The sequence below is a fragment of the Aquarana catesbeiana genome, linkage group LG13, assembly GCF_042186555.1.
Source record: "Aquarana catesbeiana isolate 2022-GZ linkage group LG13, ASM4218655v1, whole genome shotgun sequence".
In the NCBI taxonomy this organism is placed as follows: domain Eukaryota; kingdom Metazoa; phylum Chordata; class Amphibia; order Anura; family Ranidae; genus Aquarana; species Aquarana catesbeiana.
In genome coordinates, this window is record NC_133336.1 from 118534890 (window position 1) to 118553178 (window position 18289).

Below are 18289 nucleotides of genomic sequence, written 5' to 3' on the forward strand. Positions count from 1 at the left end.
ATAAGATTGTATGCCAAGAACTTGAACACCCAGAAGATAGCACACATCGATTCTACTACCAATCCAATAACAATCATTATTACTGCATATACTTGAGTATAAGCCGAGTTTTTCAGCACATTTTTTAGGCTGAAACCCCCCCCCCCCCCCCCCTCGGCTTGTACTCGAGGGAGGGTACCCATTTGCAGCTGTACCTTTGATTACTAAAACAGCAGGTGTCGCCTGCTGTGTCATGCAGTCTGTTCGGTGGCTGTCCATTGTAACAAAGCCCCGCCTCCTCCTCGTCCGTGATAGACCAAACACAATACAATACAATGATACAATGCTGGGAAACTGTATCAGTGTTCCGTCTATCACGGACGAGGAGGCGGCAGGGCTTTGTTACAATGGACAGCCACCGAACAGACTGCATGACACAGTGGGAGACACCCACTGTTTTAGTTATCAAAGGTACAGCTGCAGATGGGCACAGTGAGGCTGCAGATGGGCAGTGAGGCTGCAAATGTGCATTGTTTCCCCAGTTTTTTGTGGTAAAATTGCCTCGGCTTATATTTGGGTCGGCCTATACTCGAGTATATACAGTACATTCTAAAAATACAAGATAGAAAATGCTACCACTGTGTAAATTCCCTGTATCTAAGAAAGCAAAAATGTTTGCATACCTCATCTTCACCATTTGGTTTCAGATCAACCGCACTGAAGCCGTAAACACGAGAGGAAGGGCAGAACTGGAAATTAAGTCTGAAAAGAAAAAAAATCAACATATAGATAAGAGTAACGGTATAGCCTCAGACTTTTTTTTTTTATAGTTTTTTACAGTGCCATATTTTGTCATGTTACAACCAAAAACGTAAATGTATTTTATTGGGATTTTATGTGATAGACCAACACAAAGTGGCACATAATTGTGAAGTGGAAGGAAAATGATAAATGGTTTTCAAATTTTTTTTACAAATAAATATGTGAAAAGTGGGGGGTGTATTTGTATTCAGCCCCTCTGAATCAATACTTTGTAAAGCCACCTTTGGCTGCAATTACAGCTGAAAGTCTTTTTGGGGATGTCTCTACCAGCATTGCACACCTAGAGAGTGAAATTTTTTGCCCATTTTTCTTTGCAAAAATCGCTCAAGCTCTGTCAGATTGGATGTAGAGCGTCTGTGAACAGCAATTTTCAAGTCTTGGTATATTATCAAAATTAAAAACTAAAATGTAATTAAACAGATTGCATAAAGTTGCTTCAACCACTGGTGGTTAGGGTGATGTGCATTGTTTGTTTTCCGCCACACATAGCGTTTTGCAAATGGGGCTTCTTATGGCTTTCTTTCAACAATGGCTTTCTTCTTGCCACTCTCCATTAACGCCAGATTTGTAGACAGCATGACTAATAGTTGTCCTGTGGATCTCTTCAGCTCCTCCAGAGTTATCATGGGCCTCTTGGCTGCTTCTTTGATTAATGCTCTCCTTGCCCAGCCTGTCAGTTTAGGCGGATGGCCATGTCTTGGTAGGTTTGCAGTTGTGCCATACTCTTTCCATTTTTGGATGATGAATTGAACATTGCTTCATGAGATGTTCAAAGCTTGGGAGATTTTTTTATAACCTAATCCTGCTTTAAACTTCTCCACAACTGTATCCCTGACCTGTCTGGTTTGTTCCTTGGGCTTCATGATGCTGTTTGTTCACTAAGGTTCTCTAACAAACCTCGGAGGGCTTCACAGAACAGTTGTATTTATACTGAGATTCAATTACACACAGGGATTCTATTTACTACCGAATGGTTTTCTGTGTCCCTGGTGCTATGGTTCAGCATGTGGTGGACCGGGTGGATAAATTACTGGGAGGGGCTGGGCATGACCCAGCTGTCTTGGTCCACGTTGGAACCAATGACAATATACATGGAAGGTGGAGGCTCCTTAAGAATCAATTTAAAGAACTAGGTTGCAAGTTGAAGGGAAGGACCTCCAAGGTGATATTCTCTGAAATATTACCTGTGCCATGCGCAACACAGGAAAGGCAGGGGGTGATTAGAGAGCTGAATGCATGGCTAAAGACCTGGTGTAGGGAGGAGGGATTTGGGTTTCTAGAGCACTGGGCTGACTTTTCATTGGGGTGCAACCTATATGCTAAAGACGGTTTGCACTTGAATGGAAGGGGGTCTGCTGTGCTGGGGGAGAGGTTTAGGGGAAGGCTGGAGGAGTATTTAAACTAAGATTGAGGGGGAAGGGTGAACTAGATTTACATCGGGCAGACAAGTTAGTTAGGGGTCAGACATTAATGGAGGGTGGAATGGGGATAGATGGGGGGAGGGTTATAGCAGGTGACAAGAAATTTCCCATGTTGCAAACAGCCATTGGAAACTATAGTGCCATTTGTACTACTAAAAATTATATGTAAAACACCAGAGCAAAATTTAATAATTCATTAAAGTGTTTGTACACCAATGCCAGAAGTCTGCCAAGCAAAATAGGTGAGTTGGAAGCTCTGGTGCATGAGGAGAGCTATAATGTAATCGGTATTGCTGAAACTTGGTTTCAATCCTCACATGACTGGGCTATTAATATTCCTGGCTATGCACTCTTTCGGAGAGACAGGGTAAAAAGGAAAGGTGGCGGGGTATGTCTCTATGTGAGAAGAGATCTCAAAGCAAGTGTGAAAGAGGACCTGGTTGAAGGAGAGTGTGATGAGTCTGAAGCATTATGGGTGGAACTGCATATAGATGTGCATAGTTCAAAGTTAATCATTGGAGTTTGTTATAGACCACCCAATGTTAACGAGGAGGTGGAGACTCAGCTCCTTGCACAGATAGAAAGGGCTGCAAAGGCTGGGACAGTGATAATAATGGGGGATTTTAACTACCCAGAAATTGACTGGAGTAATGGCACTACTGGGACAGTTAAAGGGCAAAAATGTATAAACCTATTACAGGACAATTTTATGGTCCAGTTTATTGAGGCCCCAACTAGGAATGAAACACTGTTGGACCTGGTAATCTCAAACCATGCAGAGCTTATTACTAATGTCCAGATTAAGGAACACCTGGGTAGCAGTGATCATAACATGATTTCATTTGATGTTAGCTGTAAACAAGAAATACATACGGGAAAGATAAAAACACTTAACTTCAAGAGAGCAAATTTTCCAAGGTTGAGGGCTGCTCTCCAGGATTTAGACCGGGAGGGAATATTTGCATTGATAAACACAGAACAGAAATGGGAATTCTTCAAAAAGACTGTTTGGGACCTCACTGCAAAGTATATTCCCATGGGCAATAAGTTTAAAAGGCTAAAAACAAAACCTATGTGGCTCGTGGCCATAGTCAAAGAAGCTATAAACAATAAGAAAAGAGCTTTTAAAAAATATAAAAATGAAGGAACGCTAGTGTCGTTTAATTGTTACAAAGAATATAACATAACATGTAAAAAGGAAATCAAGGCTGCAAAAATTCAAAACGAACGACAGATTGCAAAAGATAGTAGGACAAACCCCAAAAAATTCTTCAAATATATTAATAGTAAAAAGGCCAGGTCTGAGCATGTAGGCCCTTTACAAAAATAATCTAGAGTTTGTGACTGGGGACAAAGAGAAGGCAAATTTATTAAATACTTTTTTCAGCTCTGTGTATACAAAGGAGCATGGGGAAGCTCATGTCCATAATGGGGGTGGTAGTGACACAGCCCCGAATGATCCACAATGGCTCAAAAGTGATATGGTCCAGAATTATTTAGACAGAATAAAGGTGGATAAAGCATCTGGACCCGATGGCATCCACCCACGGATCCTAAAAGAATTGCGCTCTGTAGTTTCAAAGCCACTGTATCTAATTTTTAGGGACTCATTAATGACGGGAAGAGTGCCACTGGATTGGCGCAGAGCGAACGTGGTGCCTATATTTAAAAAGGGATCAAAGTCATTACTAAGTAACTATAGACCTGTTAGTTTAACTTCTACAGTCGGGAGGATACTGGAGCGTTTAATAAAAGACCACATAGACGAGTTCTTGCTGGAAAAAAACATTTTAAGCAACAGACAGCATGAATTCATTAAAGACAGAAGTTGTCAGACAAACCTGATTTCTTTTTATGAAGAGGTAAGTAAAACCTTGGACAGAGGGGTGGCTGTGGATGTGGTATACTTGGATTTTGCAAAAGCGTTCGACAGAGTTCCCCACACACGGCTCATGTGTAAGGTAAAGTCTACAGGCTTGGAAATACAGTTTGTAAATGGATAGAAAACTGGCTAAAAGACAGAATTCAGAGAGTAGTGGTTAATGATTCTTACTCTGAATGGTCTAAGGTTATCAGCGGTGTACCCCAAGGTTCAGTGCTGGGACCCTTACTTTTTAATACCTTTATAAATGGTATAGTGTCTGGGATCAAAAGTAACATTTCTGTCTTTGCAGATGACACCAAGCTATGCAGTGGAACAACGTCCTTACAGGATGTCTCCAATTTACAAGCCGACCTCAATGCACTGTCTAATTGGGCGACTATGTGGCAGATGAGGTTTAATATTGATAAATGTAAAGTTATGCACTTGGGGGCTAAGAATATGCATGCATCATACATGCTAGGGGGAGTACAACTGGGGGAAACTGTGGTGGAGAAGGATCTGGGGGTATTGGTAGATCATAAACTCAATAATAGCATGCAATGCCAAGCTGCGGTTTCCAAAGCGAGCAAAGTCCTTTCTTGTATTAAGAGAGGTATGGACTCTAGAGAGAGAGATATAATTTTGCCCCTCTACAAATCATTAGTAAGACCTCATCTGGAATATGCAGTTCAGTTTTCGGTACCAGTTCTCAAAAAGGATATCGGGGAACTGGAGAAAGTGCAGAGAAGGGCAACCAAACTGATAAGAGGCATGGAGGAGCTCAGCTATGAGGAAAGATTAGAGGAACTGAATTTATTCACTCTTGAGAAGAGGAGAATAAGGAGGGATATGATCAACATGTTCAAATATATAAGGGGTCCATATAGTGATCTTGGTGTTGAGTTATTCTCTTTATGGTCAACCCAGAGGACACGTGGGCACTCTTTACGTCTAGAGGAAAAGAGATTTCATCTCCAAATACGCAAAGGTTTCTTCACAGTAAGAGCTGTGAAAATGTGGAATAGACTCCCGCCAGAGGTGGTTCTGGCCAGCTCAGTAGATTGCTTTAAGAAAGGCCTGGATACTTTCCTAAATGTACATAATATAACTGGGTACAAACATTTATAGGTAAAGTTGATCCGGGAAAAATCCGATTGCCTCTTGGGGGATCAGGAAGGAATTTTTTCCCCTGCTGTAGCAAATTGGAGCATGCTCTGCTGGGGTTTTTTGCCTTCCTCTGGATGAACTGAGGGTATAAAATTTGGTATATTGGATTGTACGATATATTCAACCTGACTAACTATGTAACTATGTACTAATTAGGCGACTTCTGGAGGCAATTGGTTCCACTAGAATTTAAATGTAAGGGCTATATCGGCGCTAGGAAATAACGTTAATAAGCAGCTGTGCACTATAACCCAAACACAGATAATATATGTAAAAAAAGTGCATTCGTGCGAATACAGACAAATATCAAAATATACTAATGTGAAGATAATCAACACTAAATAAACAATAACAACTGTGAATAAAGTTTGAAGACACATATTCCTCCATGGAGAAGAGAGCGTTTGGAAATTACAATCATACACCTGACGGCGTGACACCCATCACCATAACAAAAATGGAGGATTACTGGAAAGACAGCAACCCCTCTGACTCAGAGAGGTCACACAGCACTTGGCTGGATCTCTGATCCACTGAGAAAGAAATCTGGATGTTCATCTCCTATGGCCGTGGATGGTATACATCGGGAGGTTCACAGCAACTCAGGATGCAAGATGCAGTGTAGGAAGCCTCAATATCAGAATGTTGCTGTGATGATGTTGTTTATGATGAAACGATCTTCAAGATAGCTATGTACAGATGCTGCTACACTTGCACGATCGCTGCTTGAAACTCACAAGGTTTTTATCTATTTGATCTGTTGATTGTGACATGATCATAGCTTGGACTTTTATGTAAGTGTACTGCTTAACCACTCCCCGCCCGCGCTATAGCCGAAAGACGGCTACAGCGCGGGGCTTAATTGCCAAGAGGGCGTCCAATGAGAGATGATCTCAAATGTAAACATATGAGATCATCTCTCATTGCCGGCTCTCCCACCTCACACAGAGACTGCGTGTGAGGAGGGAGAGCTTCTGTGCTGCAGATTCTGTGTCAACACAAATTACAGTTAAAACACAATAAATAAATACAGTACCCACTGGTGTCACAGTACCTATCAGTGCCATCTGTCGGTGTCATGTGCCATCTGTCTTCAGTGCCACATCAGTGTCACGTGTTATCAGTGCCATCTATGAGTAAGCATCAGTAGATGTGAAACGCATTAGCAGCTGTTCCAGTACCATCCACCTCTGATGTGACCTGTTTTGGATTTTATTCCTTTTGTTACAATAAAGGTGCTTTCTTTTTCATTGAGTGTGGCCGTCCAGGATTGATTTTCTTTCTTCATCAGTGCCATCTGTCATCAGTGTCATTTTCATCAGTGTTACCAGTGCCATTTTCATCAGTGTCACATGTCATCAGTATCATTTTCATCAGTGTCACGTGTCATCAGTGCCATTTGCCATCAGTGTCACGTGTAATCGGTGCCATCTGTGTCACGTGTAATCGGTGCCACCTGACATCAGTGTCACGTGTAATCAGTGCCATTTGTCATCAGTGTCATGTGTCATCAGTGCCTTTTGTCATAGTCAGTGCCTTCTGTCATCAGTGCCATAAGTGCCCACCAACAATGTCTAGAAAATAATTTTCAGCTGAGGCGGCGTACAATCTTCTTGCGGCCGACGAGAGCAACGGGGAGCTCTACACTTCGGATTCCTCCCCAAATTCAGATTGAGTCTGACGTTGACTACGAGCCTGACCTAAGCAGTGGAACACTGACAGCCTCAGAGGAGGATGATAGTCTGCCCGCCAGGCGAAGGCGTTCTGGTGAGGAGGCAGTGCCACCCACCAGCACCGCTGTGCCATCCACCAGCACCGCAGTACCTTGGCAAGAAAGGCCAAGCACCAGTGGGGTGTCACCTCAGTCCCAAAGGGTTAGGTCCCATGCCAGCCTTCCCTATTCCCTTCAGAACCCCTTGTGGCTTCCTCCTAATTCAGGAGAAGCTAACATTCCCCCTTTCACTGCCCAGCCAGGAGTCCACGTGGACACAGAAAATTTTTCCCCGATAGATTTTTTTTTTCCATTTAATTTTTACTGAGGACATGCTAGCATCAATTGTGGCCCAGTGCAACCTGTATGCACAGCGATTCATAGCAAGTAACCCAACGTCCTATTATGCCCGTCCCAACGAATGGAGAGCCCTAACAGTGGAGGAGTTTAAGATTTTTTTGGGCCTCACATTCTGTATGGGACTAACCAGAAAAAATTAATTCCGTTCATATTGGTCAACCCACCACATGCCCATCTTTTCCTCAGTAATGCCCAGAACCAGATATCTCACGATTATGAGGTTCCTACACTATAATTATAATACCCACTGCCCTCCCTGAAATGACCCAAATTATGATAAGCTTTATAAAATTCGACCACTACTAAATTATTTTTCTGAAATCTTCCCCTAGTTGTTTACCCCAGACCAACACATATGCATGGATGAGTCACTTATCAAATTTACTGGCAGGCTGGGCTTCAAACAATTAATTCCCACCAAAGGGGCGTGCTATGAGGTGAAGCTGTATAAATTGTGTGACAGGGTATACATATGCCTTTATGGTATTCGAAGGGAAGGACACCCAGCTGCATCCTCCTAATTGACCAGACTACATGGGATCAAGCGGGAAAGTTGTTTGGGAACCCATAAACCCACTCCTGGAGAAAGGCTAACATTTGTACATTGATAACTTTTATACAAGTTTGCCCCTGTTCTGCGACCTTCACAGGAAGAACACTCCAGCATGTGGCACCGTAAGGACGAACCGGAAGGGCTTTCCTCAAAGCCTCGTCAACAAGAAGTTAAGAACAGGGGAGACGGCGAGTTTGCGGAATGAGGAAATTCTGGCTGTGAACTGGAGGGACAGAAGGGATGTCTACATGCTTTCTTCGATCCACAATAAAACCTTCATGGAGATCACCAGGAGGAATGGCCCACTCCAAAAGCCAACATGTATCCACAAATACAATATGTTCATGGGGGATGTCGACTTCAACGATCAAATGCTCGAACCCTACCTTGCCACAAGACGAAAATACCAGTGGTATAAAAAAGTATCAATTTATTTGTTTCATTTGGCCATATACAACACCTATATTATCTATTGCAACTCCACTGAAAGCGCCAAACCCTTCCTTGGCTACCAGGAGGAAATCACCACTGCCCTTATATACCCTAACGGCCCACCAGAAAACTTTCAATCCGATTTGATTAGCAGACTCTCTGAACGCCACTTTCCCAATAAAATCCCTCCCAGGACAACAGGCCAAAAACGTCAGAAAAAATGTCGTGCTGTGGACAACTGCGCTACTAAAACCACAGGTAATCTTTTGTTTACCCTTTGCTCAGCAGAATGTATTTTGAGGTGTAAATCTTGGTTTGTGAATGCTGTGTCCCTAGAACACCTGACGGTGTTCCTTGCATGTTGGGCCTCTGTATGTGGCCAGGCTGTGTAAAAGTCTCACACATGTGGTATCGCCATACTCAGGAGTAGCAGCAGAATGTATTTTGGGGTGTCATTTTTTGCTATGTACATGCTATGTGTTGGAAATATCTTATAAATGGACAACTTTGTGTAAAAAAAATGCGTTTTCATTTTTTTCCCACATTTTCCAAAAACTTCTGGAAAAAAATGAACAATGAAAAATGAACTCTTCTCATCTCTAACTTTCATACAGACCAAACAATATCCACTAATTTAGGTTATTTTTACCAAAGATATGTAGCAGTATAAATTGTGGCCAAAATTTATGAAGAAAAATTAATCAATTACAGTGCCTTGAAAAAGTATTCATACCCCTTGAAATTTTCCACATTTTGTCATGTTGCAACCAAAAACGTAAATGTATTTTATAGGGATTTTATGTGATAGACCAACACAAAGTGGCACATAATTGTGAAGTGGAAGGAAAATGATAAATGGTTTTCCAAATTTTTTACAAATAAATATCTGAAAAGTGCGGCGTGCATTTGTATTCAGCCCCCCCGAGTCAATACTTTGTAGAACCTTCTTTCACTGCAATTACAGCTGCAAGTCTTTTTGGGGATGTCTCTACCAGCTTTGCACATCTAGAGAGTGACATTTTTGCCTATTCTTCTTAGCAAAATAGTTCAAGCTCTGTCAGATTGGATGGAGAGTGTCTGAACAGCAATTTTCAAGTCTTGCCACACATTCTCAATTGGATTTAGGTCTGGACTTTAACTGGGCCATTCTAACACATGAATATGCTTTGATCTAAACCATTCCATTGTAGCTCTGGCTGTATGTTTAGGGTTGTTGCCCTGCTGGAAGGTGAACCTCCGCCCCAGTCTGAAGTCTTTTGCAGGCTCTGACAGGTTTTCTTCTAAGATTGCCCTGTATTTGGCTCTATCAATCTTCCCATCAACTCTGACCAGCTTCCCTGTCCCAGCTGAAGAAAAGCATCCCCATAACATGATGCTGCCACCACCATGTTTCATGGTGGGGATGGTGAGTTCAGGGTGATGTGCAGTGTTCGTTTTCCCCTACACATAACATTTTGCTTTTAGGCCAAAAAGTTCAATTTTGGTCTCATCTAACCAGAGCACCTTCTTCCACATGTTTGCTGTGTCCCCCACATGGCTTTTTGCAAACTGCAAAGGGGACTTCTTATGGCTTTCTTTCAACAATGGCTTTCTTCTTGCCACTCTTCCATAAAGGCCAGATTTGTGGAATGCACAACTAATAGTTGTCCTGTAGACAGATTCTCCCACCTGAGCTGTGGATCTCTGCAGCTCCTCCAACATTACCAGGGGCCTCTTGGCTTCTTCGCTGATTAATGCTCTCCTTGCCTGGCCTGTCAGTTTAGGTGGACGGTCATGTCTTGGTAGGTTTTCAGTTGTTCCATACTCTTTCCATTTTCGAATCATGAATTGAACAGGGCTCCGTGAGATGTTCAAAGCTCGGGATTTTTTTTATATCCTAACCCTGTTTAAACTTCTCTACAACTTTATCTCTGACCTGTCTGGTGTGTTCCTTGGCCTTCATGATGCTGTTTGTTCACTAAGGCTCTCTAACAAACCTTTTAGGGCTTCACAGAACAGCTATATTTATACTGAGATTAAATTACACACAGGTGGACTCTATTTACTTATTAGGAGACATCTGAAGCCAATTGGTTCCACTAGATTTTAGTTAGGGGTATCAGAGTAAAGGGGGCTGAATACAAATGCACGCAACACTTTTCAGATACTTATTTGCAAAAAGTTTTGAAAACCATTTATCATTTTGCTTCCACTTCACAATTATGTGCCACTTTGTGTTGGTCAATCACATAAAACCCCAATAAAATACATTTTTGTTTGTAACATGACAAAATATGGAAAATTTCAAGGGGTATGAATACTTTTTCAAGGCACTGTATATCACAGAAACTAAGAAAAATGCGGGTTTTTTTTCAAAATTTTCAGTCTTTTTTCATTTATAGCGCAAAAAATAAAAAAACCCCAAAGGTGATCAAATACCACCAAAAGAAAGCTCTGTGTATGAAAAAAAAGGACAAAAAATTCATTTGGATACAGTATTACGTGACGGAGTAATTGTCATTCAAAGTGTGAGAGCACTGAAAGCTGAAAATTGGTCTGGGAAGGAGGGTTTTTTTTTTTTTTTTTTAATTCTCTTTATTGGTTTTTCAAAAGGGGTAACAGAGTTACAAAAACAGAGCCTTGGGGCATTCCCTGGCTCGAAAAAGTACCACGTAAACCAGTAAGATTATCTACCTAAACAATACTATTAGCGACAGAAAGGTGGGTGAGCGACCCTACACATAACAAATAACTCCCTGCCACGTAGCCTATTCCCCAACATAACTTGGCTTGTAGCTTGATCCCAAAACCTTTAACAACAAATTCAGTGACTAATAGTATCCAAGCGGCATAGAACGGAGTGAATTACGACCCTGGAGCACAGTCACAGCGTTCTTTCAGAGTCTACAGGCTTGTTCAGTCTGTGGCTGAAATTCGTGGGGTAGACACTTCCGTTGATTTCTATAGAGGCTAGCCTTAGTGGGGGGGGGGGGGGGTGTGCGTGTATTCAACGTAGAGTTACTTCTGAGGTAACTCCGGTGCTTGTAGAGAAGAAATGGGAGAACTTTATCCCAATGTGGTCAGCCTGTCTGCAGCTTCAGCCGGAGTATCGAACAAACAGACTGTCCCGGCATGTTGGTTCCGGAGTCGGCTGGGGTAGAGCATGCTGTACTGAATGTTTTTATCTCTAAGCCGTTTACGGATGTCATTGAAAGTTTTCCTCTTTCTCTGTAGCTCGGCCGAGAAATGGGGGAAAAGGAGAATAGAAGCATTGCCGCATTTGAGCGTAGGGTGTTTGCAGGCTTCAGAAAGGATCCTATCCCTGTCACGATAATTGAGAAAACAGACCAAAAAGGGCCTAGGGGTGTTCCCAGGAATGGCTCGGCCCGTGGGCACCCGATTGGCTCTTTGAACCATGTAGGTAGGGGGGGGGGACATCGGTGAATCCCAGTAGGTTTTTAAAAAATTCCTCTGCAAATTCTGCTAGGTGTCACCCCCTTCAGGCAGACTGAGGACTCTAATATTATTTCGTCGTAGCCGGTTTTCAGAATCATCCGATTTTGCGATAAGGGTCTGTACTTTGCGTTGCAGTTCAGCAATGGAGGTAACGTGGGTGGCTGTAAGATCTTCCGTAGCAGATATTCGGGATTCAGATTCTGTCAATCTCCCTCCTATTTTGTCCAGATCGTTATGTATAAGTTTGCACTCTTCGGCGAGATGATCTATACGCATCAGCAGTGAGGTTCTACTCTGTTCGATTGCGGCCAGTATCATAGTTGTGCTATCTTTAGGCAAGGGGGCTGACATTGCGGCTACCGGGACCTCCCCAGGATCCATTTCCAAATCAGTCCAGCAGGGCCTGTAGTCTCCCGATCAAGATGGCGTCTGGCTGTGGCAAAGGGGGTGGTTGTGACTGATGCGAGCTATGCGGCTTGGCGGCCTTGGAGGTTTTTTTCTTTGTGGACATCTGCCCCGCGCACCTCACTGAAAGAGGTCACCAGGGAGGGGAGCAGCCTGCGTCTGCGGAGGCCCTGAGGTGAGAATGGGAGTACCAATATGGTGGCTGTGACTAGGCCCCAGTATACCACGGCCGCAGTGCAGACTCAGCTGTGACCCCTGTCCCCCTATCTCACTACAGGGATGTGGCCAGAGGAGGCTGCAGTGCAGTCTGTGCGTCAGTACCCAGGATGGGGGGGTTCAGGCAGGCAAAGAAGGCTACGGCAGATATGGGTAAGATGGCGGCCGCCACTAGGCCGCAGCTAGATTCACCCTCTGTTGCGACCCAAAAGGCCCACCGCACCAGGTCCAGGAAGCAAGGCGGTGAGGGAGGATGAAGAAGGCTGGCTGCTCCTGGCTCTGGGTTGGAGGGATCCGGGGATTAAGGCTGGCAAGATGGCAGCCATCACTAGGCCGCGGCCTAATCTGCGGGTATCCTACATCTAATAGGCCTCTATACCGCTGCCGGGAGGTGAAGGGCCTTAACGGCAGTCTCTTGGTCCCGGAGCTCAGGATGGGAGCAGGATGGAGGAGGGTCAGGGCGCACCGAGACCTAGGCCCGGAACATGGTGACGTGTGATCTGTGGCGGCATGGATATTACCACAGGTGGCCCGAGAGTCCACACAATATCTGGCCCGGGGCAAGGCAGGGGATGTGGTGGGACAGTCTGGGTGATTTTCTTGGTTCACCGGACCAGGAGATGCACAGATGGCAGAGGATTGATGTCAGGATGCCCGGAGATCCTCTCCCACACGTCTGCTGCTGTTAACATCCGGACATGCCTCAGGAGGGGGGTTTAAGTGCCCAGTAGGCAAGTAGTTAATAAACCGGACGTTGAGACAGTATCAATCACTATGTGGAGCTCTTTTGTTTCCTATACATTCTCATATTAAGGCTTCCTACTAGGGTTGTCCCGATACCACTTTTTTAGGACCGAGTACAAGTACCGATACTTTTTTTCAAGTACTCGCCGATACCGATTCTTTTTTTTTTAATGTCACGTGACAGTGTTTTTTTTTTTTTTAAACAGTGTTTTCTTTTTTGGGGGGGTGAACGGTGTATGTGTATGTTTTTTTGTTTTTTTTTTTACAATTTTTATTTTTTACAATAATATTTTTTTTATTCTTTATATGTTTTTTTTTTAATCAGCCCTGTTGGGGGGCTTTGGTGAGATATCAGGGGTCTTAACAGACCTCTGATATCTCCCCCTTGAGACAGAGAAAGAGACAGAGGATAGAGATTCCCCAGTCCCTTTCTCTGCAGCCTCAGCTGCACTGAGAATGAATGGAGAGAAGACAGCGGCTCCTCTCCATTCATAAACTGACACATCGTAATCACAGGAGATTACGTTTCAGTTATGTGAATGGAGAGAGTCAGGTGACTCTCACCATTCACATAGCGGAGAGAGACAGCAGAACGGAGGGGGACAGAGAAGGAGAGGGGAACGGAGGGGACAGCGGAGAGGCACAGGGAAGGAGAGGGGAACGGAGGGGACAGCGGAGAGGCACAGGGAAGGAGAGAGGAACGGAGGGGGACAGCGGAGAGACACAGGGAAGGAGAGAGGAACGGTGGGGGACAGCGGAGAGACACAGGGAAGGAGAGAGGAACGGAGGGGGACAGCGGAGAGACACAGCAGAACGGAGGGGACAGCGGAGAGACACAGGGAAGGAGAGAGGAACGGAGGGGGACAGCGGAGAGACACAGCAGAACGGAGGGGACAGCGGAGAAGGACAGAAAAGGAGAGAGGAATGGAGGGGACAGCGGAGAGGCAAAGAGAAGGAGAGAGGAATGGAGGGGGACAGCGGAGGGGGACAGAGGAATGGAGGGGGCATGGAGGAGGATGCAGTGACAGTCAGCGGTGAGCGATCACCGCTATATGTCACTAAAGCTGCTGAAAGCTGCTGGGGGAGAAGCTTGTAACTCCCCCACGCGCCGATCACAGCTGTCTTCTAGGTATCGGGGAAGCATCGGGAGCATTTGCCCGAGTACAAGTACTTGGGCAAATGCTCGGTATCGGTGCCGATACCGATACTAGTATCGGTATCGGGACAACCCTACTTCCTACACTGCACACACACACAATAGCTCAGTGGGGATATCGCTGTACTATCATTGCATTGCAGTACAGCAAGCTCATCACAAGCTTCTCAGTTTTTTTTTTCGTGCAGCCCACTGGGTTGAATGAAAAACAAAACAAAAACCTGTCAGTGTGTACCGGGCTTTAGGCTTTTTAAAGATCAGTCTACTCAAGACTAGTGATATATATATATAAATAATGAGCTTAAACTAACAGTTTCTTAGACCGCTCGGGGACCGCCTCTCTACCTCATCCATCAGAGAACCCCTTGTATTCATTAAAAAAAATACAGGGCTTTCTCTGACTGGCGGCAGTGTCAAGCGAGCAGCCCCCTGTGGTTGCTATGCAGAAGGGCAGTTGCATAGCACTGTACCCAGAAGACTGTTATGCCTGTAGCAGCAGCAAATACTACAGTGATTTGCAGCTTCACAGGGATTGGTCAGGTATGAAATATGTACACTTATATTGGTCCAAGTTGGGCCAATGCAACTTTGCAAAAGGTTATACTTAAACTTCAGCTTTAATTTCATGCTATTAAATTGAGCAGGGGAACAGCTGAACTTTGATGGACCACAGAGCCAGAGGACTGAAGTTAGGTGAAGTCACTGCTGGTATCCCAGAGTGTGCTGTCACACTGAGGCGTATTTTTAGCGACGCTTTATCGTCACTTTAGCGGCGCTATTCGGCTGCTAGCGGGGTGCTTTTAACCCCAGCTAGTGGCCGGAAAATGGTTAAAACCACCTGCAAAGCGCCATTGCAGCGGTGCTTTGCCGGCGGTTGAGCGGCACTGCCCATTGATTTTAATGGGCAGGGGCGCTTTAGGAGTTGTGTATACACCGCTCCTTCAGCGCTGCAAGATGCTGCTTGCAGGACTTTTTTTACCATCCTGCAAGTGCACCGCTCCAGTGTGAAAGCTCTTGGCTTTCACACTGGAGTGAGAGGAGAGGCGCTATGCAGGCGCTATTTTTAGCGCTATAGCGCCTGTAAAGCGCCTTAGTGTGAAAGCAGCCTAAGATAAGAGAATTAGAACTCTAGCCTAGTTTACACCCATAACAAAAATGTCACTTTTAGGCCAATTGGCTTTTTAAAACATTTGAGGAGTACAGAAGAGATACAGACAAAATGCTTGTAAACATCAGAATTACATTCATGAGGTCAATATTAATAATGCATAAACTATATAGCATTTCTCTGGCCTCAACTCACCCTAGATCCTCAATGCTGACAGGTGGACCAGATCCTGATGGATTCTTTAGCATCAGCTCCTGGAGTTGTGTGTTTTTTTCATCCTCAGACAAATTTCGGTTGCTCAGAATATATCTCCTTTTCACTGCCAGCTCTCGAATATCACGGAGGAACCGGGCACGGTGCAGGTTTATAAGTTCAAAGTCCTCCCATGTCAGGATACCCTGGAACCATGCTGGTGGCTTTGGCTTTGGCGGGTCCAGAATAAATTCTGACTTAGAATCCTCCTCGAAGCTCCCAACAGAAAGAGAATCATGTCCATCCTCTGTCGAGGCTTCTGATTGGCTTTCAGTACAGTGTTCACTTTCTTCACCCCGAGAGGCATACAAAAGTTTACTCATGTTGCTTTTAATATCACCCATGCACATAAGCCTGAAAAAAGGCTTAGAAATGGGCAAGTCTACTAATCGATTGTCCTGTATGCATTTCGCCAAAAATATACCCAGAAAATGGCAAAGCCTAGTCACTCGATCTAGTTCCTCACTGTCCTGAGGATAAGGAGCTGGGAAAAGTCCACATGATCGTTGCACATAATACCCAGGAGGCTTCAAACCACCACCTAAGTCAACCTGCCAAAAACAAAAACACAAAGATTGACTACAGTCGTTGCACTTCTACCTACCAATCCCACATTAAAAAACGTATCCCAATAGTTCCTGAACCCTTTTCCACCCCAGCTTCCATTGAAATAGTTTAGAATACCCAGGGGCCGGAAAAGATCTGAGATTATGTGACCACTGTCACAGTGGTCCCATGATCGGAAGCCGGTCCCACCAGCTACAGATCTGTTGCCCGGACTGAGACTTGTCTGACAGCTCAGTCTTTGTGCTGAGAACATGTAGTGAGCACGTGCTCAGCACAAACAGCCACCCAGCCATGTATTTGTGCGGCATGTGGGCGTTAAAGCCCACCCTTTTGCCACCGCACATATTTGTCGGGGCAGTTGTAAAGGGGTTAAAAAGACATCTGTGTATTTTGACTCTGCATGTTGTTACCTGGCGAGACTCGTCATCTGGGAAGTCGTCATCACATAACCAAATTCCCAAGTCTGTCTTCTGGAATTCTGCTGCCACCAGGGCATAAAATTCGAGGGTGGGTCCCAGCCCAGTACCCTCCTCTCCAAGAAACTCCACCTGGACAATAAAAAGTAGTAAAATCAATGGATTCTGTTCATGCTTGGAATGATATGCAGGAAAGTACAAATAGCATAGTTTACCATACTGTTTTGTATACATGGCAAAAAAAAAAAAAAAAGATGTCAAATCTGTACAAAGATTAGTTCTTTGACAAAAATGAGACTAAAACTAACACTATCTAGCTCCTACTGGGAATATAGTCCTTAAAATGTAAACACAAAAGCACTAGACCATGGGTGCTCAACCTGTGGCCCTCCATCTGCTGTGGACCCACAAGTCCTGCTTTTGGCAGCCATGCTTGTAACGGTCAGTGGCTTGCAATGCCTCATGGGACTTGTAGTTCGGCAACAGCTGGAGGGCCACAGGTTGAGAACCCATGTACTAGACAGAAGAGTGTCCAGTGTTCATGTAAAGAGAGCAACATCAGCTCTCGTAAGGGGTAAACCTTTGATTAAATATATAACATATGAGGCGATAGAGGGGAGAACACAATCTAACACTGGAGATTCTTAACCTGTTGCCGGCCACCCTATAGCAGTTTTACCGCTGCTGTGCGCAGAATCACGTGATCCCACACTTCCTTGTAGTGGGTGCGAATGCGTGTTGCCATGGAATTACAGAGGGAGCCAAATCGGCAGGTACCGGCTACTCGATCTCTGCCAGCACCTGCGAATTGTCAAGCAGAGAGACAGAACTGCGATCTGCCTATGTAAACAAGGCAGATCGCTGCCCTGACAAGGGGGAAGGGATGGAATTTGTGATCCTGCAAAGCAGGGATTAAATTTAATCTTTTCCCCTGATCTCCGCCATTACTAGTAAAATAAATAAATAAAAATAGCCCATAGTACGTAGACGCTATAACTTTTGCACAAACCAATCTATATATGCTTATTGGGATTTTTGTTATGTGTAGCGGAATACATATTGGCCTAAACTGATGAAGAAATTTGATTTTTTTAATAGGATATATATTATAGCATAAAGTAAAAAATACTGGTGGGGTTTTTTTTTCCAAAATTTTTGGTCTTTTTTTTTGTTTATAGCGCAAAAAAATAAAAAACACAGAGGTGATCAAATACCACCAAAAGAAAGCTCTATTTGTGGGAAAGAAAAGACGTAAATTTTATTTGGCTAGTGCCAGTTAAAGGAATGCAGTGCTGTATTGTAAAAAATGGCCTGGTCACAAAGGGGGGTAAAGCTTCCAGAGGACAAGTGGTTAATTAACCCTCTGCACTTCATTATTCCCCCCTCCTTGCATAGTTCTAGCGAACGTTGACATGTTATCATACCTCTCTAACACCACAAATTTTATATATGTGAGCCATGTGGATCTGAACACAAATATTTTCAAGCTATACTGTATAGTTGCATGTCAGTGACCAGACCTGAATCTGTAGTCAGTTCGCCCCATTCTCCAACTGTGTCAGTTTACCTCATGTTGGCCCCTAGATGTCCATTTAGTTAAGTTATGTGCAAATAAGTAGTTGGCATTTTGCAAAGTAGAGTAGGGACTCGTCAGACAGAGATTACTTTGACACAGTTGGCT

At 44.1% G+C, this 18289-nt stretch overlaps 1 protein-coding gene across 3 annotated transcripts in view; it reads right to left on the reverse strand.

Annotated features, from left to right (window-relative positions):
- Positions 1 to 18289, reverse strand: part of HECTD1 (HECT domain E3 ubiquitin protein ligase 1) — a 261585-nt gene that overhangs the window by 57419 nt on the left and 185877 nt on the right. For all 3 annotated transcript variants that reach the window (XM_073609172.1, XM_073609173.1, XM_073609171.1), the window contains 3 exons: positions 16603 to 16740; positions 15569 to 16176; positions 663 to 741 (listed from right to left, as the gene is read on the reverse strand). In XM_073609172.1, the coding sequence (XP_073465273.1) occupies positions 663 to 741; positions 15569 to 16176; positions 16603 to 16740 (825 nt within the window). The remainder of the gene's footprint in view (positions 1 to 662; positions 742 to 15568; positions 16177 to 16602; positions 16741 to 18289) is intronic.